This window comes from Rhineura floridana, chromosome 1 (genome assembly GCF_030035675.1).
Source record: "Rhineura floridana isolate rRhiFlo1 chromosome 1, rRhiFlo1.hap2, whole genome shotgun sequence".
Lineage (NCBI taxonomy): Eukaryota > Metazoa > Chordata > Lepidosauria > Squamata > Rhineuridae > Rhineura > Rhineura floridana.
Genome location: NC_084480.1, coordinates 112,511,449 through 112,539,339, shown reverse-complemented (window position 1 = coordinate 112,539,339; position 27,891 = coordinate 112,511,449). Strand labels below are relative to the sequence as shown.

General features: G+C 42.3%; 1 protein-coding gene and 1 long non-coding RNA gene across 19 annotated transcripts in view; both read left to right on the top strand.

The window, feature by feature from the left end:
• The window catches only part of LOC133386117 (uncharacterized), a 40,589-nt gene extending 29,349 nt beyond the window's left edge, over positions 1-11,240 (top strand). For both annotated transcript variants that reach the window (XR_009763065.1, XR_009763064.1), the window contains exons 2-3: positions 5,894-5,969; positions 8,488-11,240. This is a non-coding gene — a long non-coding RNA (uncharacterized LOC133386117). The remainder of the gene's footprint in view (positions 1-5,893; positions 5,970-8,487) is intronic.
• The window catches only part of PTPRD (protein tyrosine phosphatase receptor type D), a 2,140,456-nt gene that overhangs the window by 1,673,061 nt on the left and 439,504 nt on the right, over positions 1-27,891 (top strand). For all 17 annotated transcript variants that reach the window (XM_061629619.1, XM_061629614.1, XM_061629634.1 and 14 more), the window contains one exon: positions 24,363-24,508. In XM_061629619.1, coding sequence (XP_061485603.1) covers positions 24,363-24,508 — 146 coding nt within the window. The remainder of the gene's footprint in view (positions 1-24,362; positions 24,509-27,891) is intronic.

Here is a 27,891-nt window from a genome sequence, read left to right as displayed (position 1 = left end):
TCAACTGTTAATGCACCCAAGATAGAAATAGAACATAACCAACAATTTGAAACACAAAAGGCTGTCTTGACCATCAGATGACAATGACCAATAAAAAGGCTTTGAAATTAATAAAAATAAAATTGACAACAGTTTTCTAGGATGAATAATGAGGGAAATAAAATTTTCTAGTTTAGATTGTAGAAACATTAGTAACACAGGAAAGAAGGAAAGTAAGAAGAACACCAACAAAAATGCAAAAATATAGTTCTCTATCTTTGGAGATGGCAGGTGTTGCCACCACTCACCATATGCTCAGAGGCATATGTTACTAAATTATTCCAAGCGACACAGCAAGTGGATTGGACTGTGAAAGACCAACCCAAATTGTGTTTGCATTTTGACAAATTTGTAGGGCAGTAGAATATCTCAGAGAGGAGGTCGGGTGTCCTGCTCCCCTGGTGCATTCACTATAGCTGCCCAATTTCCCTGCTTTTTATAGTTTAATAGAAATATCTGTGGGCTACAGGTACATTCTTAAACTACAAGTTTTTTTGCCTATTAGTGAATATTCAGGAGAGTTGCAGCATGGCATCCTTCAGCATGTTCTCTATGGCATCTCATGCTCCCTGAAGGAACTGAAGGAGTTGCCATAAAGCAGCTCCCAAGCCACAAGTCATGTGAAAATGGAGCGGGGATGGGATTATGCTGTCAGGAGAGAATGTAATGTAGTAGACTTTGTGCCATCTCACTAGCCCATCTCCTGATCTCTTTAGCGTACAAAGGGGGAGGGGCTCATTTTTGGAGATGGAAGGGTACTTAGGCTGTTGCATTCTATCCCACCAGACCAAACTGCTCTTGCACACTTAGGGATTTCCTTGTCTTAAAACAGATGTTAGATTTGGGTTGCAAGGAGGGTTCTCATGAGCTGGCTTTTCTATCATACTTTTAGAATCTGATGGGTTAAGTATTTTTTAAATTATGTTATTTTTATTTTTATTACTTTTTATGTTTTATATTGTCTTATTCTGTTGTTATGTTATGCTACATTAATGTTTATTTCTAGACTGTCTTTTGGGCAAAAAGGCTCTCCAGGGAGCTCATAAAGTATACACAGGAATACAAAATACAAGAAAAAAATACAACTTGCAAAAATTGTAAGACAACACAATCTTAACATTTTGAAAAAAGACCAAAAGCCAAATACATTCATCTTCCTGGCAAAGGGCAGTTCCCAGAAAAAGGTCAGAAAGAACCAGAGTAAATCCTAAGGGGGCAGCTCCTCTTTTTAAAGGTCCCAGGTGGGGGGATTGATATGGTGGAAAAGTTTGTGCCTTGATGGTTCCAGTAGTCGCACCTCTGCAGCAATCTAGATTACAGCAATCTGTGAACTACACTGGGACCATTTTTGGTGAAGACCAGTATAGAAATCTCTTAATAATAAATAATCCCTAACCCATCTGACGTCCTAGAAGCTCACTTTAGTATCAGCCTTGAAGTGAGAGGTGGAGGTCTTGATCTCCTATTCGGATTAATCTCTCTTCTAATTTGAGTTTTCTGCATCTTGCTTGAAGAATGACGAAGAGATAGATTGCACTTGATATTGTACCAAGTGCTTGATTTGTGATCATTGTTTAAATGATGCATTTGCAGGTAAGGGGGTCTCACTAGATCTCATCATAGAGCATTCCATTATGGTCACTGACCAGAGTACCTTACAAGGAAGGTGTGAAACTGTCACCCTTCCTGCTGTACTATTAGCATCAGGAGCCTTGTAGAAATAGCTAATAGTCATCAACAGATCTGTCTTTCATGAATTTGTGCTACTCTTTTTAAAGTCATCTAAGCTAATAACCATCATTAGCTCATCTTTGGGGTATGATATCCATAAGATAATTTATGTCGTTGACTGTTTTCCAGATAGTTTCTTTATATGTGCTACTTTAATTTGTCTTTAACATAAAAGACAAAACATCATATTACTACCCTGCCAACAGCTTACATTGAATAGAAGCATTATGTGCTTTAAAGGATTAGATTTCATAGTTGCTTGCCTTAATGTTAATGGAGATATAAATATATACCACTTCAGAGGGTGAACTGCCGATAAACTACTGCACTTCTGAGGGCAAACTGTTTCATCAACCATTTGATTTGCCAGCTCAACTGTGGATTTTACTAAGTTTTAGCCAACCAGGGCATGTCAATCTTTCTGACACTATACTTCTGTTGAAATACTAGCTTTGAAATTAATCTCTTTAAAATCATTGGAGAAATTTTGTTACTTCACTAAGCATCTTGCTTTAATCTTGATTCATAACAGAATTGCCATAGGCATCAGAAGAAAAATGATATAAATGCTTATGGAGTTGACTGCCTGGAGTAGCTCTACTGTAAAAGTGAACTAACAAGAGCAATACTTGACAACATGCTGAATAATAATCTCTTGTTAATTTAACTGGATTGGGATATGGAACATTTAAGGCATAATTTTTATACTTTAGTATGAAAGCATATGACTTATTTTTCTGAATGACAGATGCAAAGCTAGTTATTCAGTAATTTCAGCTAATTTTTTAAATTACATTTATAACAACAATATTGCTTGTCTTGCACTGGGTTTGTGATAATGCAGGATACATTTTCACCTGCTTTTAATATTGATTGGGTGGACATGTCTTTTCCTAGCAGTGTTACTTACTCTTATCCTCTTATACTGACTCACAATCCTACCATGAAAATGCATTTATAGGCCTTTGAAAAAGTGTTTCTGCCATATGAGCCTGTTTGTACATAGGCCGTCATCTGAGGCCCTATTTCAGATGCCCTCATGTCAGATGTTAGTTGGGTGGCAACTAGAGAGGGCCTTTTTGTTGTGTTCTCCTCTCTGGAATATCCTCATCCTTCAGGAATGTTTGCTTCACGTCTTCATTTTTATCATTTGGTGTGTGTGGAGGTTGCACTTGGTTTGGCATGCAAAAATCTGAACAGTGGCTTCTGCCTCCCTCCCCGCCTCCCTTACCAGTGGAGAGACCACCACTGCTATCTTATGGATAAAAAGAATTATTCTACTACCTCTGTGCATGTGTTTATTTTTAATGTTGTTTTAGGCTACTTAGATGTGCAGCAGCCAAGGCCAGCACCTTGTAGGCACTCCATTTTTTTAAAAAAAAGTAACTGAACTGTAATTGTAATGATTACTTTTGAGTAATGGTGAAATAATCAATTCCTTTCAGAACAATTGTAACTGTAATGATAATTTATTCCTTTTTGGGGCCATGTAACAGTAATTGTAATTTATTTCTTTTTAAAAGTAATCTTTCAAGCTCTGGATTTTTTTAAAAGAAAATTAAATAGCTCAGGTCAACTAGTTGTTAACTCTGAGAATTATAATACTCAGTATGCAGTGTAGTTTTTGAGCAGGCAAATAGATACGAATTTGAGTCTGATTTTCTTCATGAAAAATTGTTTGCCATTCTGAGTAAGAACTGCATTTTTTAAAAAAATTCCTTATTTAGCAACCTCACTAGGCCTCATCCTAGCCCATAAAAATGTTTAGAAGTTACTCATCTCTTTTCTCTGAATCAGAAAAAGCAGAGGAGAAATTATTTTCGTTTCATGTTTTTCTGTCAGAAACCCCCCCCCCCATGAATTGACAAATCAGCATCATGGTGCATTTAGATAACTACCAATGGATTTAGCAAATAGGAATTACAAAATTTCAGTTGCCTTCTAAATGTAATAGCTATCTGGTTTTAGGTTTTTTTGGCATAAGGTTGATTAAACATAGCCATATCAGCAAAGGCATCACTAGTAGGTAAAACAGTTCAGATATGTTCAAAGACTAATTGAAACTTAGCCCTGTGCACTCCCCCTTTCCTCTTAGAGGATTTCTGTCTGAAAAGAGATCAGCTTCTTTGGCATTTTAAGACCCACTGCTTCTGCCTTACACGGTGAAAAGCAGCTTCAGATCTCTGTTACCAAATAATTGATATGCAGTCAGCACACATTAAAATTTGAAAAAGGAGTAGCAGAAAAAGAGAAAGGGTAAGAGAAAAAGCTTTGAAGCAGAATTTTATTTCATTAAATTAGTGAATATGACAAGGTTATGTAATGTTCCAGAGGGATGAAGTGGTGCACATCACTAACCTTTTATATTCAAGAGGCTTTATGCTTTTCATTTGGTGCTGGATGAAGGCTTAACACTGGATTAACTGGCAGATTCCTCTTTTTTAAATTCAGGTAGATTGAGTCCTATCCAGATTTTACATATAATTATGATATGCAATATAAAAATAAGTACTATGAATGTACACACATCATTTACTGTGTCTGTATGCATGTGTATACATGTGCAAATCTAAATTTCTGTTTGCACATTAAATTTGTATGATTGCATATTGACTTATCAGGATTATTCCTAATGTTATCTGTAACTGAGGTACAGAAGAAACACTACAGCAAATCCAAGAATTTACCATTGTTAAAGAGTCCCTTACCTTACTACAATGCTACTGCTGAATGGCATTCCCTCTTTAATGTGCATTTTAGGGTTGCCAGGTCTCCGGTTTTTGCCTGGAGATTCCAGATTTTTGGGGTCCTCTCTGGGTGAATCACCCCAATCTCTGGACTCTCAGATTTCATTTAAAAGAAAAAATTAAGTTTCTAGGTGGTCTGGTTCAAGATATATACACCAAAATGTCAGCCCCCCAACTTCTGTTACATGAGCCCATAGCTGACTGCTCTAACCCCACCCTTTCAGGTTTGTAGCCAAAAACTGGTCAGGGTTGTGATTGACAAGGGATTTGTTGATCTCCTGGCAATAGCTAGAACCCATTGCGTTACAGAAAACTGTAGATATCAGCGGCAGCAAAACTCCCTTTCTCTCTGTGTGCTGGTCAGGAGATGTAGAACAAAAAAAAATCACAACAGGATCTTGGTAGGGAATTGTTTACTGTAAACAATTTTAGTTATGATTACAATAAAAGGTGCATGCAAGGTTCTTTAAATTACTTGCAAAATAGTATATTATACATTTTATCTTTCAAATAATTTTTGAACAGAAATTTAAAAGTGCACATTCAACTTGTTTAAATTTTCCTGAGTTGTTGAAGAGGGCAATTTACTTGTCTAATTCATAGCCTGTTTTGAAAACCTTCCCAATATGAAGCTTTAATTCTGTACTTGCTTTTCTGGGAGTAAAGCATCAATGCTGATCCCACATACCAGGAGTAAACCCCATTGACTTACTTTTGAGTAGACATGGTTAGGATTCTGCTATAAATCAATGGGACTTTTGAGTGAACATAGCAAATGACTGTGTTTGTGTTGCAAATCTTTCTCTCACCCTCCAGTCCTATTTTTAAAAGCTGTTAGGCAGAGCTTACCTAGGTGTCACTGCTTTTATTTTGTAGGAAACTAATACTGATTTTGTTTTATTTTTTAAATGTTCTGCAATGACCAACTGGTTTTGACAAACTATTATATGTAGTGCATGTATATTTACATCTCCACTGTGTGTGTATCTTTCCAACAACCCTGTTAGGTAGGATTGGAAACCAAGGCAGCACACAAGAAATAAATCCATTTAAAATCCAATAACAATAAAACAAGTATGAAACAGTTGCAAAACAGCTTAAAGTGGCAAGATTCTGAATTTTGGGTTGAGTGAGTGAAGTTCCTTATCACTTGAGATTGTAGTCCTGTGCACGCCTCCATGTTTGAGTAAGCCCCGTTGAATACATTGGGACTTATTTCTGAGTAAACATGCATAGGATTATAAATATCTGTACAGGTTATGTAAATAATAAACATCTTTGACAGTCATGCTTATATAAATATTTCTTCATACTCTGTCAACATGTATCTGATTTTACACTAAGGTTGTACATTATTATTTCCTCTACATTTTAAGTGTGCCCTTCTTCCTTGGGGTGGCCATGGTCGTCCTCTGTTGTTTTCACTCGAGGGGGAGATTATGCTGAGAGATGGTGAGTAGACCATGGTCACTCAGTAAACTTTGTAGCTGATTTTCATTTTAAAAAATTATTTAAAATCATTTACATACAGGCAATGTTTATGAAGTAGATCCATACAATGCATTTAAAGCACATCCAACTTGCATTTAAAGAACATGAATTCCCCCAAAGCATCCTGAGAAGTGTATATCCCCTCATAGTTCCCACCACCCTTAACAAACTACAGCTCCCATGATTCTGTGGTGGGATTCATGTGCTTCAATAAATGAATGGTGTGGATCTAGGTGTGATGTGTATTCATTGGTGAATTGAAAAGAACAATGTTAAAATATATTTTTTTAAATAGGGGAAGGGCTCTAGGTCATGGTAGGGCACATGCTTTGCATGCAAAGGTCTAAAATTCAATCTCTGGAAGAGACTATTGCCTGGAATCCTGGAGACCCAATGCTAGTCCATGTGATCAGTACTGAGCTAGATGGTACCAAATGGCCTGACTTGGTATAAGGCAAATTCCTTTGTTCCTAAAAGTAGAAAGAGACCCAAGGGCCACAGTGACTCCAAAATTTATTTATGTATTTTATTTACCACATTTATATACCACTTTGTTGTAAAAAACCTCAAAGCAGTTTAAAGAAGGAATTAAAACAATGAAATTACTGGCAAAAAGAGTTAAGCATAGGTATTTAAAAACAATCAAAATAATAAAACCAGCCACTCTGGGCGACGTACACGATAAAACAATACATTAAACATTAAAATTTAAAAACCTAACAATAAAAGCTTAACCCATCCCAAAAGCTTTTCTGAAGAGCCAAGTCTTCAGAGTCAGGCGGAAAGTCATCTCAGAGGGGGCATGACGGAGATCATTTGGGAGAGAATTCCATAGGGTGGGGGCTACTATTGAGAAGGCCCTCTCTCTAGTCCTCACCAGTCTTGCTGTTTTTACCGGTGGGATCAAGAGAAGGTCCTCTGAGGCTGATCTTGTTGAGCGGCAACCCTGACGATGCTGGAGGCGCTCCTTCAGATAGACTGGGCCAAAACCGTATAGGGTTTTAAAGGTCAGAACCAACACCTTGAATTGGGTTCGGTAAGCAACCGGTAACCAGTGCAACTCCTTCAACACAGGAGTGATGTGATCTTGCCGGCGGCTGCCTTTAATCAGACGAGCCGCATTCTGTACCAGTTGCAGCTTCCGGACCGTTTTCAAGGGTAACCCCATGTAGAGCGCATTACAGTAGTCTAGGCGAGAGGTGACCAGGGCATGTACCACCGGTGGGAGTAGATGGATAGGAAGGTAGGGGCACAGCCTCCGTATCAGATGGAGTTGATACAGTGCAATCCGGCTCACAGCCGAGACTTGAGCCTCCATGGACAGCTGGGAGTCCAAAATGACCCCCAGGCTGCGGACCTGGTCTTTCAGGGGCAAACGTACCCCATTGAGCACCAGGTCCACATCCCCCAACCTTTTCTTATCTCCCACAAACAATACCTCGGTTTTATCTGGATTCAGCTTCAGCTTATTCCTTCCCATCCAGCCACTCACCGACTCCAGGCATTTGGACAGGGTTTCTACAGCCAACCTTGGTGAAGATTTGAATGAGAGATAGAGCTGCGTGTCATCCGCATACTGATGACACTGCAGCCCAAATCTCCTGATGATTGCCCCCAGCGGCTTTATATAGATGTTAAATAGCATCGGGGAGAGGATATAACCCTGTGGCACCCCACAAGTGAGAGGCCACGGATCCGAGACCACCTCAAGCACCTCGGCCAGAGAGTCTGCTGTGCAGCGGGGTGGACGGTACACAAGCAGAATCCTTAGACTGCCCTTTGGGCCCAACCTCCAGTACATGCAATCTATCACCTTGGTCTCACAGAGAGGAGGTCTGGTGAGAAACAAGGACCTTCGGTAAATAACCGCCACTCCTCCTCCCCGACTACCGACCCTCGGCTGCTGTGCATACGAGAACCCAGCCGGGCACATGGCTGCTAGAATAGGAGCAGCAGCCTCATCCAGCCAGGTTTCCGTAGTACATGCCAGGTCTGCGCTCTCATCCAGTATCATATCATGGATGAGTGATGTTTTTTGAACAACAGACTTGGCATTGCACAGCAGCAATTGAAGGCCAGAGTATGGAGTCAGGCATCCACCAGCTATCTGTTGGCTCCGGGCAGGTCCGGAACAAGGGACAGATATTATGCATCTCTCCCTAGTTCCTCTCATCTGACATGACCTGCCTCTAGCTCTCCCCCAGCATCTGCCGCCCAGCCTCGATATACATTGGCCTTCCACCCTTCTCCCATCACTCCCCTTTGATTGACACATACCCCAATGTAAGCTTCCACCACTCAGGCAGGTCCCTGCTATTAAAACAGCCCCCTGAAAAATGATGGGGGTGGGGATGGTAATCCAACCGCAGCTGTAACAGCCGTAGAACTCTCCTTCCCTGTGCGATGATATTCTCCTCTTCTTGTGGCACTAGATCTTTCGAGTCTATATATCCCTCCAACCGATTTATATATCCCTCAGGAGGGACAGATGGTAGAGAGCAGTCTTCGCCAGCTGGGCCCAGTCCTGCAAGATGATCATCCGCAAGCAAAAATCCCACAGGAAAAGGCGATGATCCAGCAACAGCAGCAGCAGCAGTAGCAACAGCAGCAGCAGCAGATCCGTCCTTCCTGGGCAGCAATGCTCTCCCTTCATATGTCACAGTAGTAACAAAGGGTCGGTGAGGTCAACAAAGCCCCTTCCCTCTACAAAGCCAGCTGTCATGGGGTAGCAGCAACAGCAGCGGTAATAGCAGCGGCGGCGAGAATCCTCCCAACCACCGCGCCCATCCAGCCTCCTAAGCCAAATAACGAGCCAACAAACTTTCCGCGAGCTGCGAGCCGGGGCATGACCCAGCTACTCACTGCGTCTCGCTCCGTCTCTCAACGCGCGTCTGACTCTCTCGTCGCCCACGCTTTCCTCGCCTCACCTCCCATTTCAAGGGCCTCACTTTCCCGTCCAAAGCTCGGCCCAGCTAAGAATCTTGTGACAGCTGGCGTTGTCAGGCAGCAGCTCCTCGTACGGTCCTCGTATGGTCTTCCCTTCCGTCTTTCTGTCTTCCCCGTAAAATTCGGATGGGAGAGTGACGGAATAGAGGGCTTTTTAGCAAAGGTGAGTGGGAGGAGGTGGCGGCGGCGGTGGTAGAGAGGAAGGAAGAGGTTGCTGCCCCCCAGCTTATAGGAAGGCAAGTAAAGGGGTAGAGACTGCCAGGCTGAGCTGCAGGAGCTCTGTGCCTTAAAGAGGGTCATAAATCATACTCTCAGGTGGCTTGAGGGCTGCAGGGGAGCAGAAGCGTTAATTAAAAGCTCTTTTACAGGTTTTCAGAAAAGTTCTATCCTTGTAAGAGATCTTTTGCTTTCCAGTTAAGCTATATAAACTGTAAATTAGTATGTGGGTGGAGGAATGATAATTGGTAAAGAAATGTCCACTGCTATCTGGTTTGGGCTGGAATTTTTGCTGTGTCCCTGGGTCATAGATAATGTGTGTCTCTTAAAAAAGCATGCATAATCTCCACAAAAATAAGTGTGTGTAATGTCAACAGAGCCCTTTGTGGTGCATTTTGTCTTCTTATTTCAGCATGATTTATGCGGTTGGGAAATGTAACCAACCTATCCTACTGTTGGGTCCTTACTTATCAGACTGTCACCAAATCAAAATTTCTGGGACAAAATATTCTACATTATTATTATTATTATCATGCATGTAATTGGATAAGCCACATTTTTGAATACTAGAACAGAAGGGCTTTACAAAGTTTGTCTCACTTCATTGGGACTACAGGAAGTGGCTGATTTTAGCTGGCTGGTAATCTAAATGTCTTGTGTGAGAATATTTTGCTTTGTGCAGGACATGGCAAATAGGAATTGAAGATTTTCTTTGCTGCTTTAATTTGTTTCTGTGGAAACAGTGACATTGGCACAGGACTGTTGAACGGTGTGACAATCTACTCAAAACTTATTTTATGAAAATCCCCCTTAGGATTTGATTTTTTCCAAAGAGGCCTCAGCCATGCCTGTGTATTTGAGTCTGCAAATTTGTATAGCTGCATTTTTCAGACATTGGGATTTGATGAAACCCTTGTCAGGTGTAAATGAAATAGTTGCTTTGAAGTTAGTGGAGTAAACTTGATTTATGCCAGCTAATGTTATGAACTGCAGTGTAATTCTTTTATGTGTTTATGGAATGACATAAGTACTGTGATCCTAAAACAAATGTCTCATAAGTATTGAAGGCTATAGTTACAAGAATACAGTTAAAGAACTTAGGTTGTCTGTATGGATAATTTAGAGTTGCTAATTGCTTCATGTGGATAGGGATGCATATGATATGCCTGCATAATTTGTGACCACCTAGGAAAGGAGAGGTCACCAGTCAAGTCTACTTGCCAAGTATTGGGCAAGGAGAATAAATGTACATTTATTTATGGAGCACACAACATATGCTACTAAATAAAACATTTCTAAGAAAAGGTTTAATGACCTATTTTTGTTAGATACATAGCTGTCTGAACTGCCGTCATAATCCCTTCAAAACTGACCAACAATATTATTTCTGATAATATGATGCAGCAGTCAGTGCACACATTCTGAGCACATATTTTTTTGCATAGCAAGTCTTGGGATCAGGGTGAAGGTTAGTTGGTAATTGAGCACAGCAGAATTATCACTAATGCCATCCTGCATATAGTATATTAATTGTGTGTAACGATTTCTAAGCTTTGGAATAGTATGACTGACAGTTTATAACCCTCAGGAAAATACTAGAAGCTTTGTTTGGGAGTTTGCTTAAAAGATTCCATGAAATCATATCACACTTACTTGCCCTTTTAGAAATAAAAGCTAATTAACTTCCTGCACAAGCCAATTTGCAGGTACATTGTAAGCACAGGTTAGAATTAAGGAGCAGTAATTGCTTATAATGATGATCAGCATAACTGATGTGATAAATTATGATTAATGAGTAAATTAGCAGTGAATGCTGTAAATGAGTCTGCTATGAAAATTATTTTAAAAGAAATGAAGGGCAACCAGATCTGTCAAATGTGCTGCACATGCTTAATAGTTCAAGTCTTAGAGAAAATATAAAACCTTTTACATAGCACTGCATGCATCTAACAATCAACTGGTGATATCATTTATTATTAATAATAAATATATTATTATTATTTATTTGTTTATCACTTTTTACACTCAAAGGATCTGAAAGCGACTTGCAACATGAATAAAAATACACAAAAATAATAATGCAATAAGCAGTAAATGAATTATGTAAAAACAATAAAAGTGTATTTATTTTCCGATGGTGTCTTCTATGTCTGTGCCACTTTACAAAGAACAGATTTGAATGATCCTTCCTCCAAGGGGCTTACAATCTAAAAAGAGAGAAATAGGGAAACCACAGTGGATGGGGAGAGAAATGGAAGCAGGATAGACCTCTTATCAGAATAACTTCTATCATTGTTCAGTTTAAAATAATTCCTAGCTATGTGCATTTTGACAATCATTTCCAAGTCTCCCTCTAATTTAGAGGAAAGCTGTTGGGGTACATATTTATTGACAGACATCCCAGCCCAGTCTTGCCTTCATACAGCAAAGATGATTCTTGCTCAAAAACACACCGCTGTGCACAGATTGGGTCCTATATGCACAAAAGGGAACTGCTCAGGGGAAAAATGTTACTGTCTATTTCTTGGGCCCAGGGTCACCCAGTCAACTTCAAGCCGAAGATCAGATAGGTGATATCAGCTATCATTTGGGGCTGGAGCTGGGCTTTGATTTCAGACATCTTTTCTTAAACTAGATGTAGTTGCAATCTTGTGTAATGAATCTAGGAGGAATTTGTGGATGATGACAACTTCTGTGCAGGGATGGCCTTGACTAATGCCATTTCTGTACTCATCTGTGTAGAATAAAAAAGCAGGCATCCATCACACAGGTCTATCAATACATTAGCTCTAAAATTACACATTTTCTAAGGCAGGGAGACTGATTTGAGGCCCCTCCTTCCTTCTCAACACGTGGCTGGCATTATGAAAGATGCCCCAGTCTGGACCACCTGTTCAACACGTGTGTATGCTCTTATAATCTGGGTTCTGGGTGCAGGTTACATTTACCCTCTCATCTTCCTTCATAGGAGACATCCTGCAAGGATGCAATGAAATTTTAATGTATAACTCAATGCTGCACACCATAATCTATGGATGGGCCAGTTTGATTAACCCTGAGGTGTATGATGTTTCTGTCCAAATATATATAGAAAAGCAGTTGATTATGATAAAGGTAATCATAAGCGTTTAGGACGTAGGTAGTGATTGATGTGCCAACACATTACAAATGATTTATGATTACATTAAGTAGATATTATGCTACAATTACAGGCAGATAAACCAGCATATTAGATGTATTAAATTGTATTAAATTGTATTAAACAGCTAATTATTAGGGGAATGAGTATAGATGGCTTCAGGATATTGCTGGGCTTAACTTCATGGTCAGAAGTTGCATATAATTACAGGCACCACATAGCAAATTTTAAAGCAACTGTTAAGAGCTGCTTGTTTCCATATCAACTTGGCTGGCCCTTAAGAACTGTGTTGGAGGATTCTGCTGTAGTGCAGAAGCATTTAGGGAATTACCATGTTTATTACCATGTCAGCACACTTGGATGAAACGGATTATTTGGATCCATACCAATCGGGTTTCAGGACTGGTCACGGAACTGAAACAGCCTTGGTCGCTCTGGTAGATGATTTGAGGAGGGCATTAGATAGGGGAGAATCCACCTTTCTTGTCCTCCTCGATCTCTCAGCGGCTTTTGATACTGTTGACCACAGTATCCTTCTGCTTCGCCTGGAGAGATTGGGAATTGGAGGCACTGTATTACAGTGGTTCCATTCTTTTCTCTCCGACAGGTACCTACAGGTAGCGTTGGGGGAGGAGGTATCAGACCCTTGGCCTCTCAATTGTGGTGTGCCACAGGGCTCTATCCTCTCTCCCATGCTATTTAACATCTATATGAAGCCGCTGGGGGCAATCATCAGGAGATTTGGGCTGCAGTGTCATCAATATGCGGATGACACTCAGCTCTATCTCTCGTTTAAATCTTCACCAGAGTTGGCTGTGGAGACCTTGTCCAAGTGCCTGGAATCCGTGAGTGGATGGATGGGAAGGAACAAGCTGAGGTTGAACCCTGATAAGACCGAGGTACTACTTGTGGGGGACAAGAGAAGGTTGGGTGACATTGACCTGAAGTTCAACGGGGTGAGTCTACCCCTAAAGGACCAGGTCCGCAGCCTTGGGGTTGTGCTTGATTCCAGGCCGTCCATGGAGGCTCAGACAACTGGTTGGCTACCACTCGCTCAATGACCTTGCCCAAAAATGGTAGATTCGAAATTGGGCGGAAGTTATCGAATACTTGGGGATCCAAGGAGGGCTTCTTTAAGATGGGCTTTACAATTGCCTCCTTGAAGGCTGATGGCATCACACCCTCTTTCAAGGATGCGTTTACCACCGCTTTGATCCCCTCGCCCAATTTCTCTCTGCAGCTCCCAAGGAGCCACGAAGGGCAAGGATCAGTAAGACAAGTGGTTGGCTTCATAGATGAAAGCACCTTGTCCACTTCCTCAGAAGGGAGAAGCCGAAACCGATCCCAATTTACCGGCATGCAACTGGCCAACTCTGGTTCATCCACTGTGTCCACGGCGCACGGGATCGAGCTCCGTAAGTGTTCGATTTTATCGGCGAAGTGTTTTGCTGATAAGTCACAGGAGGCCTTTGACTGTTCCAAGGGTTCCTGAGCAACTGGACCGACCAGGCTTCGGACCACCTGGAACAGCCTCCTGGGACAGCACTCCGCAGATGCAATAGAGGCAGCAAAGAAAGCCTTCTTTCCTACCTTTATTGCCACTTGGTAGGCAGCTACTGCTGCTCTAACCTGTGTCCGGACATCTTCGGAGCGGGATTTCCACCACCGGCGCTCTAGCCGTCTCACCTCCTGTCTCAGACTACGCAACCGTGGTGTATACCATGGTGCTAGCTGAGTTCTATTCAGGGGGAGAGGACGTTTCGGAGCCACCCGGTCTAAAGCCCTGGTGATCCCCACATTCCACTCCTTCACCAGGGTTTCGACCGGGCGACCTTCAGCAGGTTCCAATTCCCCAAGCGCAGTCAGGAATCCATCCGGATCCATCAGGCGTCTGGGGCGGACCATTTTAATAGGTCCTTTACCCCTGCAGAGGGGGCATGGCAACGAGAAGTCCATATTTACCAGGTAGTGGTCTGACCATGACACAGGAGTGGTAAGAATCACTCCCAACTTCAGACCACTTCTCTCCTCTCCCAGGACAAATACTAAGTCGAGAGCATGACCGGCTACATGGGTGGGCCCAGTATTACTTAGGTACAGTTCCCAGGAAGCCATGGTTTCCAGGAAATCCCGAGGGGCTCCTATGAGAGAGGCCTCGGCATGCACGTTAAAATCACCCAGAACTAACAGCTCTGGGGACAATGCCCGTACAGCCGAGACCACCTCCAGCACCTCGGCCAGGGAATCTGCCGTGCAGCGGGGTGGGCGGTACACCAGCAGGATCCCTAAACTGCCCTTCGGGCCCAACCTCCAGTACATACAGTCAACAAATTGAGTCCTATGGAGGGGAGGTCTGGCAAAAACCAAGGACTCTCAATAGATGACTGCCACACCCCCTCCCCGCCTTCCCACCCTCGGCTGCTGTGCATAACGGAAACCTGGCGGACACATGGCCTCAAGAATTGGAGCAGAGGCTTCGTCCAGCCAAGTTTCTGTAATACATGCCAGGTCTGCGCGCCCATCCAAGATCATATCATGGATGAGCGAGGTTTTCTGAGCCACAGACCTGGCATTACATAACAGCAGTCGAAGGTCGGTAGGAACCTTGCGTCCCCCAGTTTTCGTCTGGTTCTGAACAGACCCGGAACATGGGATGGATATAATGCATCTGTCCCGTGTTCCCCTATTCCGGCGTGGTCTGCTAGCAGCACCCTTCCAGCGCCTGCCGCCCAAACTTCCTATAACTTGGCCCCCCACCTCCCTCTCCAGCTTACACATGCCTCAATCCCTATCTGCTTATCAGCAGGCCACCCACCCTAATAAAGTTAGTCCGGAGACCCGCCTCCGTACCCTATAGCAGCAGTATTTACTAATTTAAAATAAAATAATTAAACCAATTAATTAATTAATTAAACTAATTTAAATTATATCAAATTAAATTAATTAACTAAATCAATACAATTCAGTCCAAGATACCTTGCCATTTTTTAATCTGACCTCGTGTCAAGCCCCAGGTCTTTCAAGGGAATCAAGGAAGGGGGTGGAGGAGCTTCAGTCCCCTCAGCTAGAGCAGCAAGGGGCAGAGCCTGAGACTTTCGAGGACACTGGGGGAGAGAGTGTACTTGACACTGTGCCAGTTCCCACGGACAGTCCTCCTTCTGAAGAAGATGCCCTAACAGAACCATTGGGGGAATCTCTGGCACATGTGCCAATTCCAACCCCCCTGGATCCCCCTCTTGACACTTCAAATGCTTCCCCGTCTCCTGACCTCCAACCTGCACCTATCCAGTTGGTTTTGTCAGATGAGCCGTCGGAGGCGCTCCCTCTCTCAGCCCGTGCCAGACGTCGCGAGAAGCGCACCGGTCAGAGGGATGTTCTTTGAAGGAGTGAGAGATTATGAGTGAAGACCTTTCCTATTTAAGCTTGCGACCCCCCGACTGGGGTGCAGAGTATGCTTAGTAGCTTAGATACGGCTTGCAGTGAGTTAGTCGAGTTAATGAGGCGTACTGCCTTTAGTGTTTCAATTACCCTAATAAAACAAGAATTTCTTTCATCCTCATCTATGTCTTGTGCCTCACACTCTGGGCGGGACACCTAGATGGAGGGAGATGGGGAGTACTTAAAATAGAAACAAGAATCTGGAAATGATCTTTATTTGTACGGTTCCTGTTCTATCTAGGTTTCATAAGAAGTGTTTTCACCAACGGCCCAAGTCCTCATCAGTGCAACAGATGAGGGAACAGATAACTTGCTTGAGTAAAGGCCCGAAATTAAATGTAAAGGCCCTAATATAAATCATTTAGGGATTTGATCAAAAAATAAAAAATAAATAATGTAGGATATATTGGAACTTTTTTAAAAAACTGATTTATTATTATTAAAGAAAATACTTTAATTTTCCTGGTACTTGTTTTAGCAAAGGATGACAAATGACAAGATAAATAACAGCACAATTCAAACTCATGATCTGCTGATATGAGCAAGCTTGGAATAGGTGGATCTTGGGCTCTCCTAGCTAAGCCAGGGCTCAGCTGCACCAGTATCATTCCCTCAGCTTGGCTTATCCAGAAATATGCTGGTAAAAGTCCTTCAACATGTCTGAGCTAGGGCTCAGGTGATAGAACTTACACCAAAAAAGGGCAATTCCAAGGGAATGGGAGAGGTGGGATGGGGCTAGGAGACACTTACACCTATTCCAAACCCTGTTCAGCTCAATTCTCAAAACTTGGGCCCACATTCCCCTGCCAACTCGTCTTGTTGTTTATTAATATACGGTCACAGACCCATTCAGATAAAATAGTCTATAAAACGTCAGAATAGTTAAGATACAGAAATATGAAAGTTCAACATAAAAGAAATAGCAGTTAAAAGAGAAGGATCCTCTTACGACTCCTTTGGGCATAGAAGAGGAACTTAGCCACTGACTCTGTTGTAGACTTATTAAAATCAGCTAGGAAATATTTAAAAAACCAGACCAATGGCCTGCCAGGAAAGTTCCTCATAATTGGGCCGAGTAGTCTATCGCAATCCTCCCTATAAAAATTACATACAAAAAAGACGTGAGTCAGTGTTTCAACTTCGTCACCAGAAGGACACAGCCGGTCCGCATAAGGGGTACCTTGGTATTGTCCTTCCAAGAGAGTGGAAGGGAGACAATTAAACCTGGCTCTGGAGAATACATGCCGATACATAGGAATAGACAGATTGTCCAAATAGTTAGCGTGTTTGGGGAACAGGAAATTCAGACCAAGATGGGTAGGGGAGCACATTTTGCAAGCATTTGATACAGAAAGTTGAAAGTCGATATCCCTAATTCGTTGGTCTAAAATGAATTTAGCAGTCCTGAAATTTTGTGTAAGGATAAAATCAAAAGAAAAACCTAATGAATGCAGTTTAACAATAAAACATTTAGACCAAGAACTGGTGTAAACGTCTTTCAAAAGAAGGTTTAAATAGCCTAAAGAAGGATCGCTGAAGACAACCTTAAGCCAGTATCTAAAAGCAAAGGACCATGCAGTACATTCGATAGAAACAAGGCCGGCCTCGAGACATAAGGCCGCTGCTGTGACACACCTTGGCATTCCAAATAGAGATCTCATGAATTTTAAAAGGACACTTTCCACAGCTGGATTAAATCCCTGGATCCAAACTGGAGCACCATGCAGTAACTGAGGCAAGATTTTAGCCTTAAATACCTGGATGGCTGCTGAAATATATTGGCCCCCCCTTTGTATAAAAAAAATGAAAAACTGCCTTGGGCTACCTGCACTGTGTGTTTTCTGTGGGTGGCCCAAGAAAGAGTGGAAGAGAATGTGACACCCAGGTATTTAAATTGCTTGAATTGGTCTATATGTTGCCCGCCAATAATCTACTAATTTGACTGGGGTCACCTAGAGAAAACCATAATCTTGGTTTTACTAACATTGTCAGTAAATTGTCCTTACAATAGGCCATGAAGACACATAACAAACGCTTGAGTCCTATTTTTGATAGACTGCCAACAATTAGGTAAGGGGAGAATCAGTCTATTTCCTGTTCGTGTCACTTTCACATGTTCACACATAAGACTGTTTTGTCCCATTTCTGCATTTAATAATAATAATAATAATAATAAATAGTAATCAGCATGAAAGCTCACATTTAAATACACATTTTCAGCATATTGCTCTGACCTGTCTGTTCCTGGTACTCACTGAATAGATCAGGCCAATGATTGGAGCACCAAGTGTTCAGTTTGCTACAAAAATGTTGGAGATGAATTGTAGTCTTTTGAGTCTGTTCCTCCAGTCTTTCTGCACCAACAATCAGAAACTGAACACAAAACTAAAAGCTACAAAGCAGAGAGCATGCAATAATTTTTTGGGGGGAAATGAAGTCTTGTATCCTGGGATAGTCGGGTAGATTGCCCAAAAGTTACATCAAAATCCCAAGGGTTTGGGTTTGGGATAACTAAAAGGGCAGATTTTACATTAAAAGGGTGTTATGTTTATGTTAAAGGAACAATAAGATGAGAATAGCTATGTTCAGATTGATATACAGTCCAAATTCTGAACAATTAGCCTTTCTGCAATCACTAGAAGGATTATAAAAGGGAAGTGTCATCAGGACCGGATCTAAAGGGTGGCCAGGTGGGGCACTGGCCTTAGGGCCCCTGGAGCTACAGGAGCCCCTGAGGGACCCTTCCGCGATCTGCGGCAGTAGCCGTGTATCACAAGACAGGAGAAGCTTCTGAGCTGTCCACAATCCCCCTGTTCACCTACCTTTCTCTCTGCTGTTTTTTTGCAGTGCACGCAGGGTTGCCATCAATCAAGATGGTGACTGAGATTTCCGTAAGGGGCTGAAGCCTCTGCCGCTATCTTGATTGATGGGAGAAATGTGTATGCACGCGTGCGATCAACCAAGATGGCAGCAGAGGCTTCAGCCCCTTACGGAAACCTCAGTCAACCGTGCGTGCGGAGTGCACGCAGCTGCAAAAAACAGCAGAGAAAGGTAAGTGGAGCGGGGGGATGACGGGTGGCTAAGAAGCTCCTGTCCTGCGATCTGCGGCTCCTGCTGTGGGTCGCGGAAGGGGAGCGGAGGAGCCCGGGGCAGGCTGGTGCCCAAGAGCCCCGGTATGCCTGGAGCCGGCCCTGAGTGTCATATTGACAGGGGATCTAAATTGGTTTGGGGCAACAATGGAAAATCTTTGGCCTTCCAGATGTTGCAGAACTACATCTCCCATCTGCCCCAGGAAGGATGGCCAGTGGGCAGGGCGGATGGGAGTTTTAGTTCAGCAGCATCTGGAGAGCCAAAGGTTCTCCACACCTGGATTAGAGGATAGAAGAGGTAAGACTTTAGGTAAACAGAGGAAACAAAACAGTACTGTGCCTCATGCAGCAAAATGTTTTGGGCTGACCCTTCCTTCCTTCCTTCCTTCCTTCCTTCCTTCCTGCCAGATTTCCATTTTCCAAAGCTGCCCATCCTTTTGCTTTGAATCCAGAAGCATCACTGAGCAGCTGCCTTCAGCTTGTCAACTCCCCATCTTTCACTTTCTCACATTTTATCCAGGACAGTGTTCCAATTTGCCTTTTGTTTTACTTTTTTTCAATTAGACCCTCCTTTTCTGTGAAAGTTCTGGTCATATCTCTGTTACTTCTTCCAGGATTCTTTATGAGGGCACTCCACTACCATAGAACAAGTTCATAATGTATTTTGAACCAAATCAAATACAAAAGCAACAACAGATCAATAAAATTGTCCTGGCTAACAATGGTTTTACAAGAGAGAGAGAAAAATAAAAAAACAGTACTCAGATATAAATATGTGTTCAAGTGTGTGTGTGTGTGTAAGAGTGAGTGAGTGAGAGAGAGAGAGAGATCAGGATTCTTTGCATGTTTGGTTAACAGAAAATTTATAGGTGAGAACAGGGGAAAAATCAGAAAAGTATAAGGTTTGTAGCCTCTATTCACAGAGTTCCCAAGATCTTACAAGGATTGATGTTAACATGAACCATATTATTCTAGTATATTGCAAATAATCTCCATTTCTGTATAAAAGAATCTTGTGAGTTTGTTTTTAAAAGTGTGTTGTTTTATTTTGTGCTGGAAGCTGCTTTGGGACCACATAAATAATAAGTAAAAGTTACTTGTGCTGTGCTTCTGCGTGCTTGATGCAACATGCTAATTCTGGACCAGTTTTACTTGACTGGCAGTAGGCTGTCTTATGTGGAAAGGGCTGCATAGTACCAGAGTAATTAACCCCAGTCATTTGTCTTCCAAAGGGGCTTTTTACTAAACATAGAAAAGTAGATTTCAGACATCTATAGAGATGCATGTCCTGAGTAAGCATGGTAACTCTAGCCATATCATAATGGTCAAAGCGGGTTTGTCATCCTGGAACCAGCCAACAGTAAGTGGGCGTTGCATGATTTCTGCAAGGCCAGTGTGGGCTCTGTTGGCGACTTTTAACTTCTGTGACTTTTTTAGTCACAGGTTGCTTTATATTATTAATTAAAGCAATTCAAAATTCTGATCTCACCTGCAGCTTCCTCCATTCATGGCTTTTATGTGTATAATTTAAAAAAAGAATGATTCAATACAAGCCTTTTCTCTTCAGTGGCTTAAGGGGCCACCAGAACCCTTTGGACAATTAAGGAAGCAAACCCAGCAGACTTCAAAGGCTGTCTGTTGGATTCATTGACCCTGAGTACTTATTTTACTGTCTCTCAAAAGTATATTGGATTTCTAAAGGCTGACCAGTTCTGCAAGGGAAAAGACTGCAGAAGTTGTCCTCAAGGACTCCTGAGTACATACATTTGCATGCCCTCGTTAGATTTCAGTGCATCAGTCTTTATGTCAAATGACAGAGGGCATATTTGGACTAGTGGTTAAGGTGTTGGACTATGACCTGGGAGACCAGGGTTCGAATTCCCACATAGCCATGAAGCTCACTGGGTGACCTTGGCCCAGTCACTGCCTCTCAGCCTCATGAAAACCCTATTCATAGGGTCGCCATAGGTCAGGATCGACTTGAAGGCAGTACATTTCCATTTTGTGTTAACTCAAGCTCTGATCACTGGATTTTTTAACACAGAGGTCTTTTAAAATTAAACATTTTAGAATATTTCCTGATAATGTTCCATGCTAGTGTTCTATGCAAGTATATATTAATACACAGAAAGAAATTACTTTCCTTGTAAGGGAGCATGATCCCTCTCTTGCTATTTTGATTGATTGGTTGGTTGGTTGATTGATTGATTTGATTTGATTTGATTTATATCCCGCCCTTCCTCCCAGTAGGAGACCAGGGAGGCAAACAAAAGCACTAAAAACACTTTAAAACATCATAAAAACAGACTTTAAAATATATTAAAACAAAACATCTTTAATTTTCTTTTTAAAAAAGTGTTAAAACTTCTTTAAACAAAAGGCTTAAAAAAAACATATTAAAAGGCAATTCCAACACAGACACAGACTGGGATAAGGTCTCAACTTAAAAGGTTTGTTGAAAGAGGAAGGTCTTCAGTAGGTGCGGAAAAGATAACAGAGATGGTGCCTGCCTAATATTTAAGGGAAGGGAATTCCACAGGGCAGGTGCCGCCACACTAAAGGTCTGTTTCCTATGTTGTGCAGAATGGACCACCTGATAAGATGGTATCTGTAGGAGGCCCTCACCTGCAGAGCACAGTGATCAACTGGGTATATAAGGGATATGAAGGTCTTTCAGGTATCCTGGTCCCAAGCTGTAAAGGGCTTTGTACACCAAAACTAGAACCTTGAACTTAGCTTGGTAGCTAATAGGTAGCCAGTGCAATTATTTCAGCAGCGGGGTGACATTTTAATGATACTCTGCCCCAATGAGTAGTCTCGCCAATGCACTTTGCACCAGCTGCAGCTTCCGGACCAACCTCAAGGGCAGCCCCACATAGAGTGCATTACTATACTCCAGCCTGGAGGTTACCAGTGCATGGACAACAGTGGTCAGGCTATCCTGGTCCAGGAACGGCCGCAGCTGTCTTACCAGCTGAAACTGGTAAAAGGCACTCCTAGCCACTTAGGTCAACTGGGCCTCTAGTGACAAAGATGGATCCAGGAGCACCCCCAGACTATGGACCTGCTCTTTCAGAGGGAGTATGACCCCATCCAAAGCAGGCAACTGACCAGTTATTTGAACTTGGGAACCACCAACCCACAGTGCCTCCATCTTGCTAAGATTCAGACTCAGTTTATTGGCCCTCATCCAGCCCACCACCAAGTCCAGGCAGCGGTCTAGGGCTTACATGGCCTCTCCTAATTCAGATATTATGGAGAAATAGAGCTGGGTGTTGAAGGAGTACTGCTGACACCTCAACCCAAATCTCCTGATGACCGCTTCCAATAGATTCATATAGATGTTAAACAGCATGGGGGACAAGATGGTATCCTGCAACACCCTACAGCACAACTGCCAGGGGGCCAAAAGACAATCACCCAGTACTATTCTCTGAAAATACTCTGAAGATAGGATTGGAACCACTGTAAAACCGTGCCTCCAATACCTATCTCACCAAGTCGGCCCAGAAGGATACCATGGTTGATGGTATTAAAAGCCGCTGAGAGATCAAGTAAGAGTAACAGGGTCACACTCCCCCTGTCCTCCTCCCGATAAAGGTTATCCATCAGGGCGACCAAGGTCGATTCATAAATAAATAATAAATAAATAAAATTTTATTTTTGAGTCGCCTATCTGGCCGAATTAACGGCCACTCTAGGCGACGTACAATAACAGGGTAAAATACAATATAAAACCATAACAACAACGTTCAGTAATTAAGCTACCCACTCTTACATGTAATCAGCAGCATTAAAAACGAACCCACCCCAGAAACCCCATAGGGCTGCCTGAACAGCCACGGCGGAAAGCCATCAAGGAGGGGGTATGGTGGAGGTGTAAAGGAAGGGAGTTCCAGAGGGTGGGGGCCACAATCGAAAATGACCTCTCTCTGGTCCGCACCAGCCTAGCTGTTTTAACTGGTGGGACCGAGAGGAGGTCTTGTGTGGCTGATCTTGTCAGGCGGCATAATTGGTGATGCTGGAGGCGCTCCTTCAGATAAACTGGGCCGAAATCGTATAGGGCTTTAAAGGTTAATACCAGCACTTTGAATTGGGCCCGGCAAACAACTGGTAACCAGTGAAGATCTATTAATACTGGAGTGATATGATCACGGCGACGGCTGCTCTTTATCAAACGTGCCGCCGCATTCTGTACCAGCTGTAGTTTCCGGACCGTTTTCAAGGCCAGTCCCACGTAGAGTGCATTCAGTTCCATAATCAGGCCTGAACCCAGAATATAATGGGTCAAAATAATCTGTTTCATCCAAGAGTAGTTGCAATTGCTGCGCCACAACCCTCTCAATCACCTTCCCTAAAAAGGGGGTATATGCAACCGATCAGTACTTGTTGCAAACCAGTGGGTCCATGGTGGGCTTTTTGAGGAACGGTTGAGTCACTGCCTCTTTCAGGGTGGCTGGAACCACTCCCTCCCGCAATGATGTGTTGACCACAAACTGGATCCACTTGCTGAAACCCCCTTGGCAATCATTTCTAAATGATAATCCGATAATAGTCTTGCTGTTCCTTTCTCCCTCCCCTACCTTTTATTTGATTTGGTGGGATGCGGTTGCCTACCTCTTCTGAAGCAACATACTGGTTCTTGTGTTCCCTGTGGTAGTTTGGGGAAAAGGGTGAGAACAGAGGTAATGTGTGTTAAATGACATTTTGGAGTCATGTCTATGAATATGAATTTTGCCTTTTACTTCTATATGGCAGGTCTTTGTGAAGATTTCCAGTTGGAACTTTAACCTTCTGACATATTAAGTGTAATGAAACAGAAGGTGATAACACACAACAGCATGCATGTATTCTACCTTGGGTGGGCTGGCATCACTGGCTCTGGGATTTTCATCATAGATCCTAAGCATATACATTTGAAACAATGAGGGGAGGAAACTTTGGCAAGGGATTTTACTATGTTTTATTCCGCTGTCTTGCTTTTTAGTGAAATAGGGTGATAATGGTGTCTATAGTTACCATTATCTCTTTCAGGTTTAGGAAATGGCAGACGGGGAAAGTTGTCCATTTTCCTCAGCCACTCCTGCATTCTCAGTTTTCTCCGATGTCTTACAACTGGATACAGCCTTCTAGTTCACAAACACTAGGAAGAAGAAGCTGTGGCCCTACAGATGTTGTTAGATACGGTCTCTCATTTACTGTGGACAGTGGTCAAGGATGATGGGAACTGTAGTCCAACAACATCTGGAGGGCATCAGGTTACTACTATGATGTACACATATATAAGATGATTGCAAATAATGATCTTCATGTGTATAACATGTTAATTTTTACCTGGAAGTGCCTTCTGTTCAGGAATGTTATAATGTGTCCAGTTATGCACCAACTTGCAATTGCTTTTAAAACTTTGCTTTAAGGGTTAATACTGTTTTTGAGAAACAAAAAAGATTTCTCTTTTGACAGCTTGACACATTCTTTTGGATATTTTCTTGCTTAGATTTATTTTCTTTTTCCCCCTTTTTTTAGCACCACCAAAGTTTACAAGAACACCCGTTGACCAGATAGGGGTCTCTGGGGGAGTCGCATCATTCATCTGCCAAGCTACAGGAGACCCAAGACCTAAAATTGTCTGGAACAAAAAGGGCAAGAAAGTCAGCAATCAGAGATTTGAGGTATTAGGTCCATTGTTCTGTTCCTCTGAAAAACTTTTACTTTAACATTGCTTGATTATTCCCTACTGCATTTGAAGCATTCTCATTTTAAAACCACAACATTTATGCTTATAGTGGTCTACCAAAACAAAAACCATCCATATGAATCAGGAGAAATTTCAGTTTTGGTTTTAAGGCTTATTCATTTAACCACTGACCAGACTGTGAATGAGATGTGCTGTTTTAAATTCCCCTGTTCTGTATTCTCATTCTGTATTCCACTAGCTCATGCTGGTTATGCTGTACATATCAATGACCTATGGGGCAAAAGGCAGAAATAAGCATGTACAGTTCCCAATGTCATCTATGGTGAATTCTATGTAGCAGCTAGCTGAAGAGTTAGAAATATGATTTTGGAAAATGAGTGAAGATTATTTGGGTAGAGTTAAGGACTAGTTTCACTCAGAAGGTTAGTGGAGAATGTCTTGGGTTTATTTTAAAGAGCAGCAGTAGGAATCAGCATCACGGAAGTAATGCAATGACAACATTACTAATAGTGGACAAGTATGGGATTGATTCAATTCTTTCTTGCATCCTTGACTTTTTCTCCTGCGCACGCTGCTCTGTGCATTGAAGCCCCTTGCTGCTGATCTCCTTCCAGTGTATGGGAGGGCTTTTCTGGCCATACCTAATGGCACACATAATCAGAAATAGTTGAAGAACTTGGGAAGCTCTTCTTGCAAATTTTTGTATATGCCTTGGTGAGAATATCTTCTTCTCCTACTCCAAGCATTGGATTCAGCTATAAATCATGGATTTGAATTTTAATCTTGATGTAACAAATTATCTTCCTTTTTAAACAAATATGGACATGTACGTGATATGCTTAAATGTGTTCTTTACTGTATTCTTTAAGTGCTTATTTTAAGTAGTTTCCTTCAATGAAAATGTACTGAACCCTAACACTGACTGGTTTCTGAAAACCAGACACTTTTCTGCTTCACATAGTTTAATACTTTGTTGTTGCTGTTGCCGTTACTGGTACTTGTGTTACTGACATTTCTGTAAGCAAACTCAATTAGGAGTAACAAATATGGTTGCTATAATAATTTATATTTGTAACTGCTTTTAGGGTGAGTATATGTCGTATTGAGGCAAAGGAACTGCAGTAGGCCCTCTGTCCTCTCCACTTCCCTTTTCACACACATGATGATTTATTGATAAGAATAAGCAGGAGTTTTGCACTGTTTGTTACAAGGCCAAGATGGTATCTAATAGTTGAGGTGTAAAGCACATGAGTCTATATGTCAAAGGTAGCCAATGTGGTGCCCTTCAAATGTAGCTAATGTGGTGCCCTCCAGATGTTGTTGGATTATAGCTCCCATCATTCCTGACCATTAGCCATGCTGGTTGGGGCTGATGGGAGTTGTAGTTGTGGTCCAACAACATCTGAAGGGCATCACATTGACTACCTCTGATATATGTGCTTCAGAATGTGAAGAGATTCAGAATGTGATATGCACGAAAAGGACTGATTCACTCCAAAAGGAGTGTGTAGGCAGGGCTGCTTGTAACATGGAGTGAATGAAGAGCCACTGTTCATGCAAGAGTGCCACATGCACACTGGGGCTGTACAGAGGTCTTCTTCATGACTCACTTTTAAATTAAAAATAAATAAATAAATACAGGTCATATTTTTATTTTATTTATTTATTTATTTTATTTTATTTCTATACCGCCCAAAGCCAAAAGGCTCTCTGGGCGGTGTACATAAGAGTAAAACAGCATAAAATACAAAAACATAGAAAGAAATAGCAAACTCAACAGAACAAGTAATTAAATAGCATTAAAATACAATAAAATACAATAGCAGCAGTCCAGCAGGAAGGGTGGTGGTGGTGACTGCCAGGGGAAGCAGCACAGCAGCAGCAGATGACAAGGGGCTCTCCCTCCCTGGCAGCGCAATGTTCCTCTTCCTGCAGGCAGAAGGTCTATTTTTGAATGTAAAGCCTGTCCAGTTACATTACACAGCCACAAGAGTGGCTGTATATTATAGTCCGCATGGATTTTTTGCATTCCGCATTTTATGTTAAATTGAAAATACCCCCATGCCATTCTGCTGCTTTTCATAAGCTCATTTCAAAACAAAACCTTACAGAACTTATAGTCCTGAACTCAGAAACACTTGCTTACAACCCTCCAGATTTTCATGGCTATACACGAAACACTCAGAGAGAATCGAGAGTTCAAAGTATACAACAGCAACAAAAAAATCCAGACCCCTGTTGGACTTTTTTCTGTCAGTGGTCTCATAATTTGTTGAAATTAATTAAACATCAGCCATGTTCACAGAGTACATGTAATCCTATTACTGACCTTGCCCCATTCTCTGCCCTTCATCTTCTGCAGTGTAAAAGTTTTTAAAAAAAGCCTGGCTGATTTTTATATTTAATTTAAGAATGTTAACATTGAACTCAATGATAAGGCCGGGCATGCTCAGTAAGAACCAACTGTAAGTGTTCTAAAAGGCAGATTCACAGCTGTTTGGCTTGGCTGATCAGGTGGCCACACCCACGACACACCTTTATTTCACTTTAGACAGTCATGGCTTCCCCCAAAGAATCCTGGGAAGTGTCGTTTGTGAAGGGTGCTGAGAGTTGTTAGGAGACTCCTATTCCTCTGACAGAGCTCCAGTAGCCAGAGTGGTTGAACACTCAGCCCATCTTCTGGGGATTGTAGCTCTGTGAGAGGAATAGGGTCTCTCCTTGCAACTCTCAGTACCCTTTACAAACTACACCTCTCAAGATTCTTTGGGGGAAGCCATTACTATCTAAAGTGAAATAATGGTCTGGTGATTGTGGATGTGGCTAGGGACAGCTTTAGTTTAAATTTGGGTAGTGGGAGACTACATGTGCGTGCTATAGGGAAAAAACTGGGGGAAACCCTGAAAAACATTGATATTGTTCACAATGTTTTCCTTTTGGAAAGGGGTTTCTCTCTACCCAGTGCCCACCCACCCAATTCCCCTCCCCCTCCCTTTCTACCCCTCCCCTTCTCTCTCCCTTCCCACTCCTCCCCCCTCTACCCCTTCCCACTCCTCCCACTCCCTGCCTTCCCCCCAGGTCAGTTTAACCTATCCTAAGCATGATTGTACAGGAGTAAATCCCACTGAACTTGAAAACCATGCAAATGATCAAACCTGCCCTCCTCCCTCCTATCCCCTCCCTCTTGACCCTTCCGTCCCCCTTCCCCTGCCTCTCCCACCCCTCCTCCTCCCCTCCCTCCCCCTTCGCTTTCCCCTCCCCTTTCTGCTTCTCCCCATGGTCAGCTTTATCTGTCCTAAGCATGATCCCATTGAATTCAATAAACATGCACACCTATCCTTCTCTTCCTTCCTGCCCCTC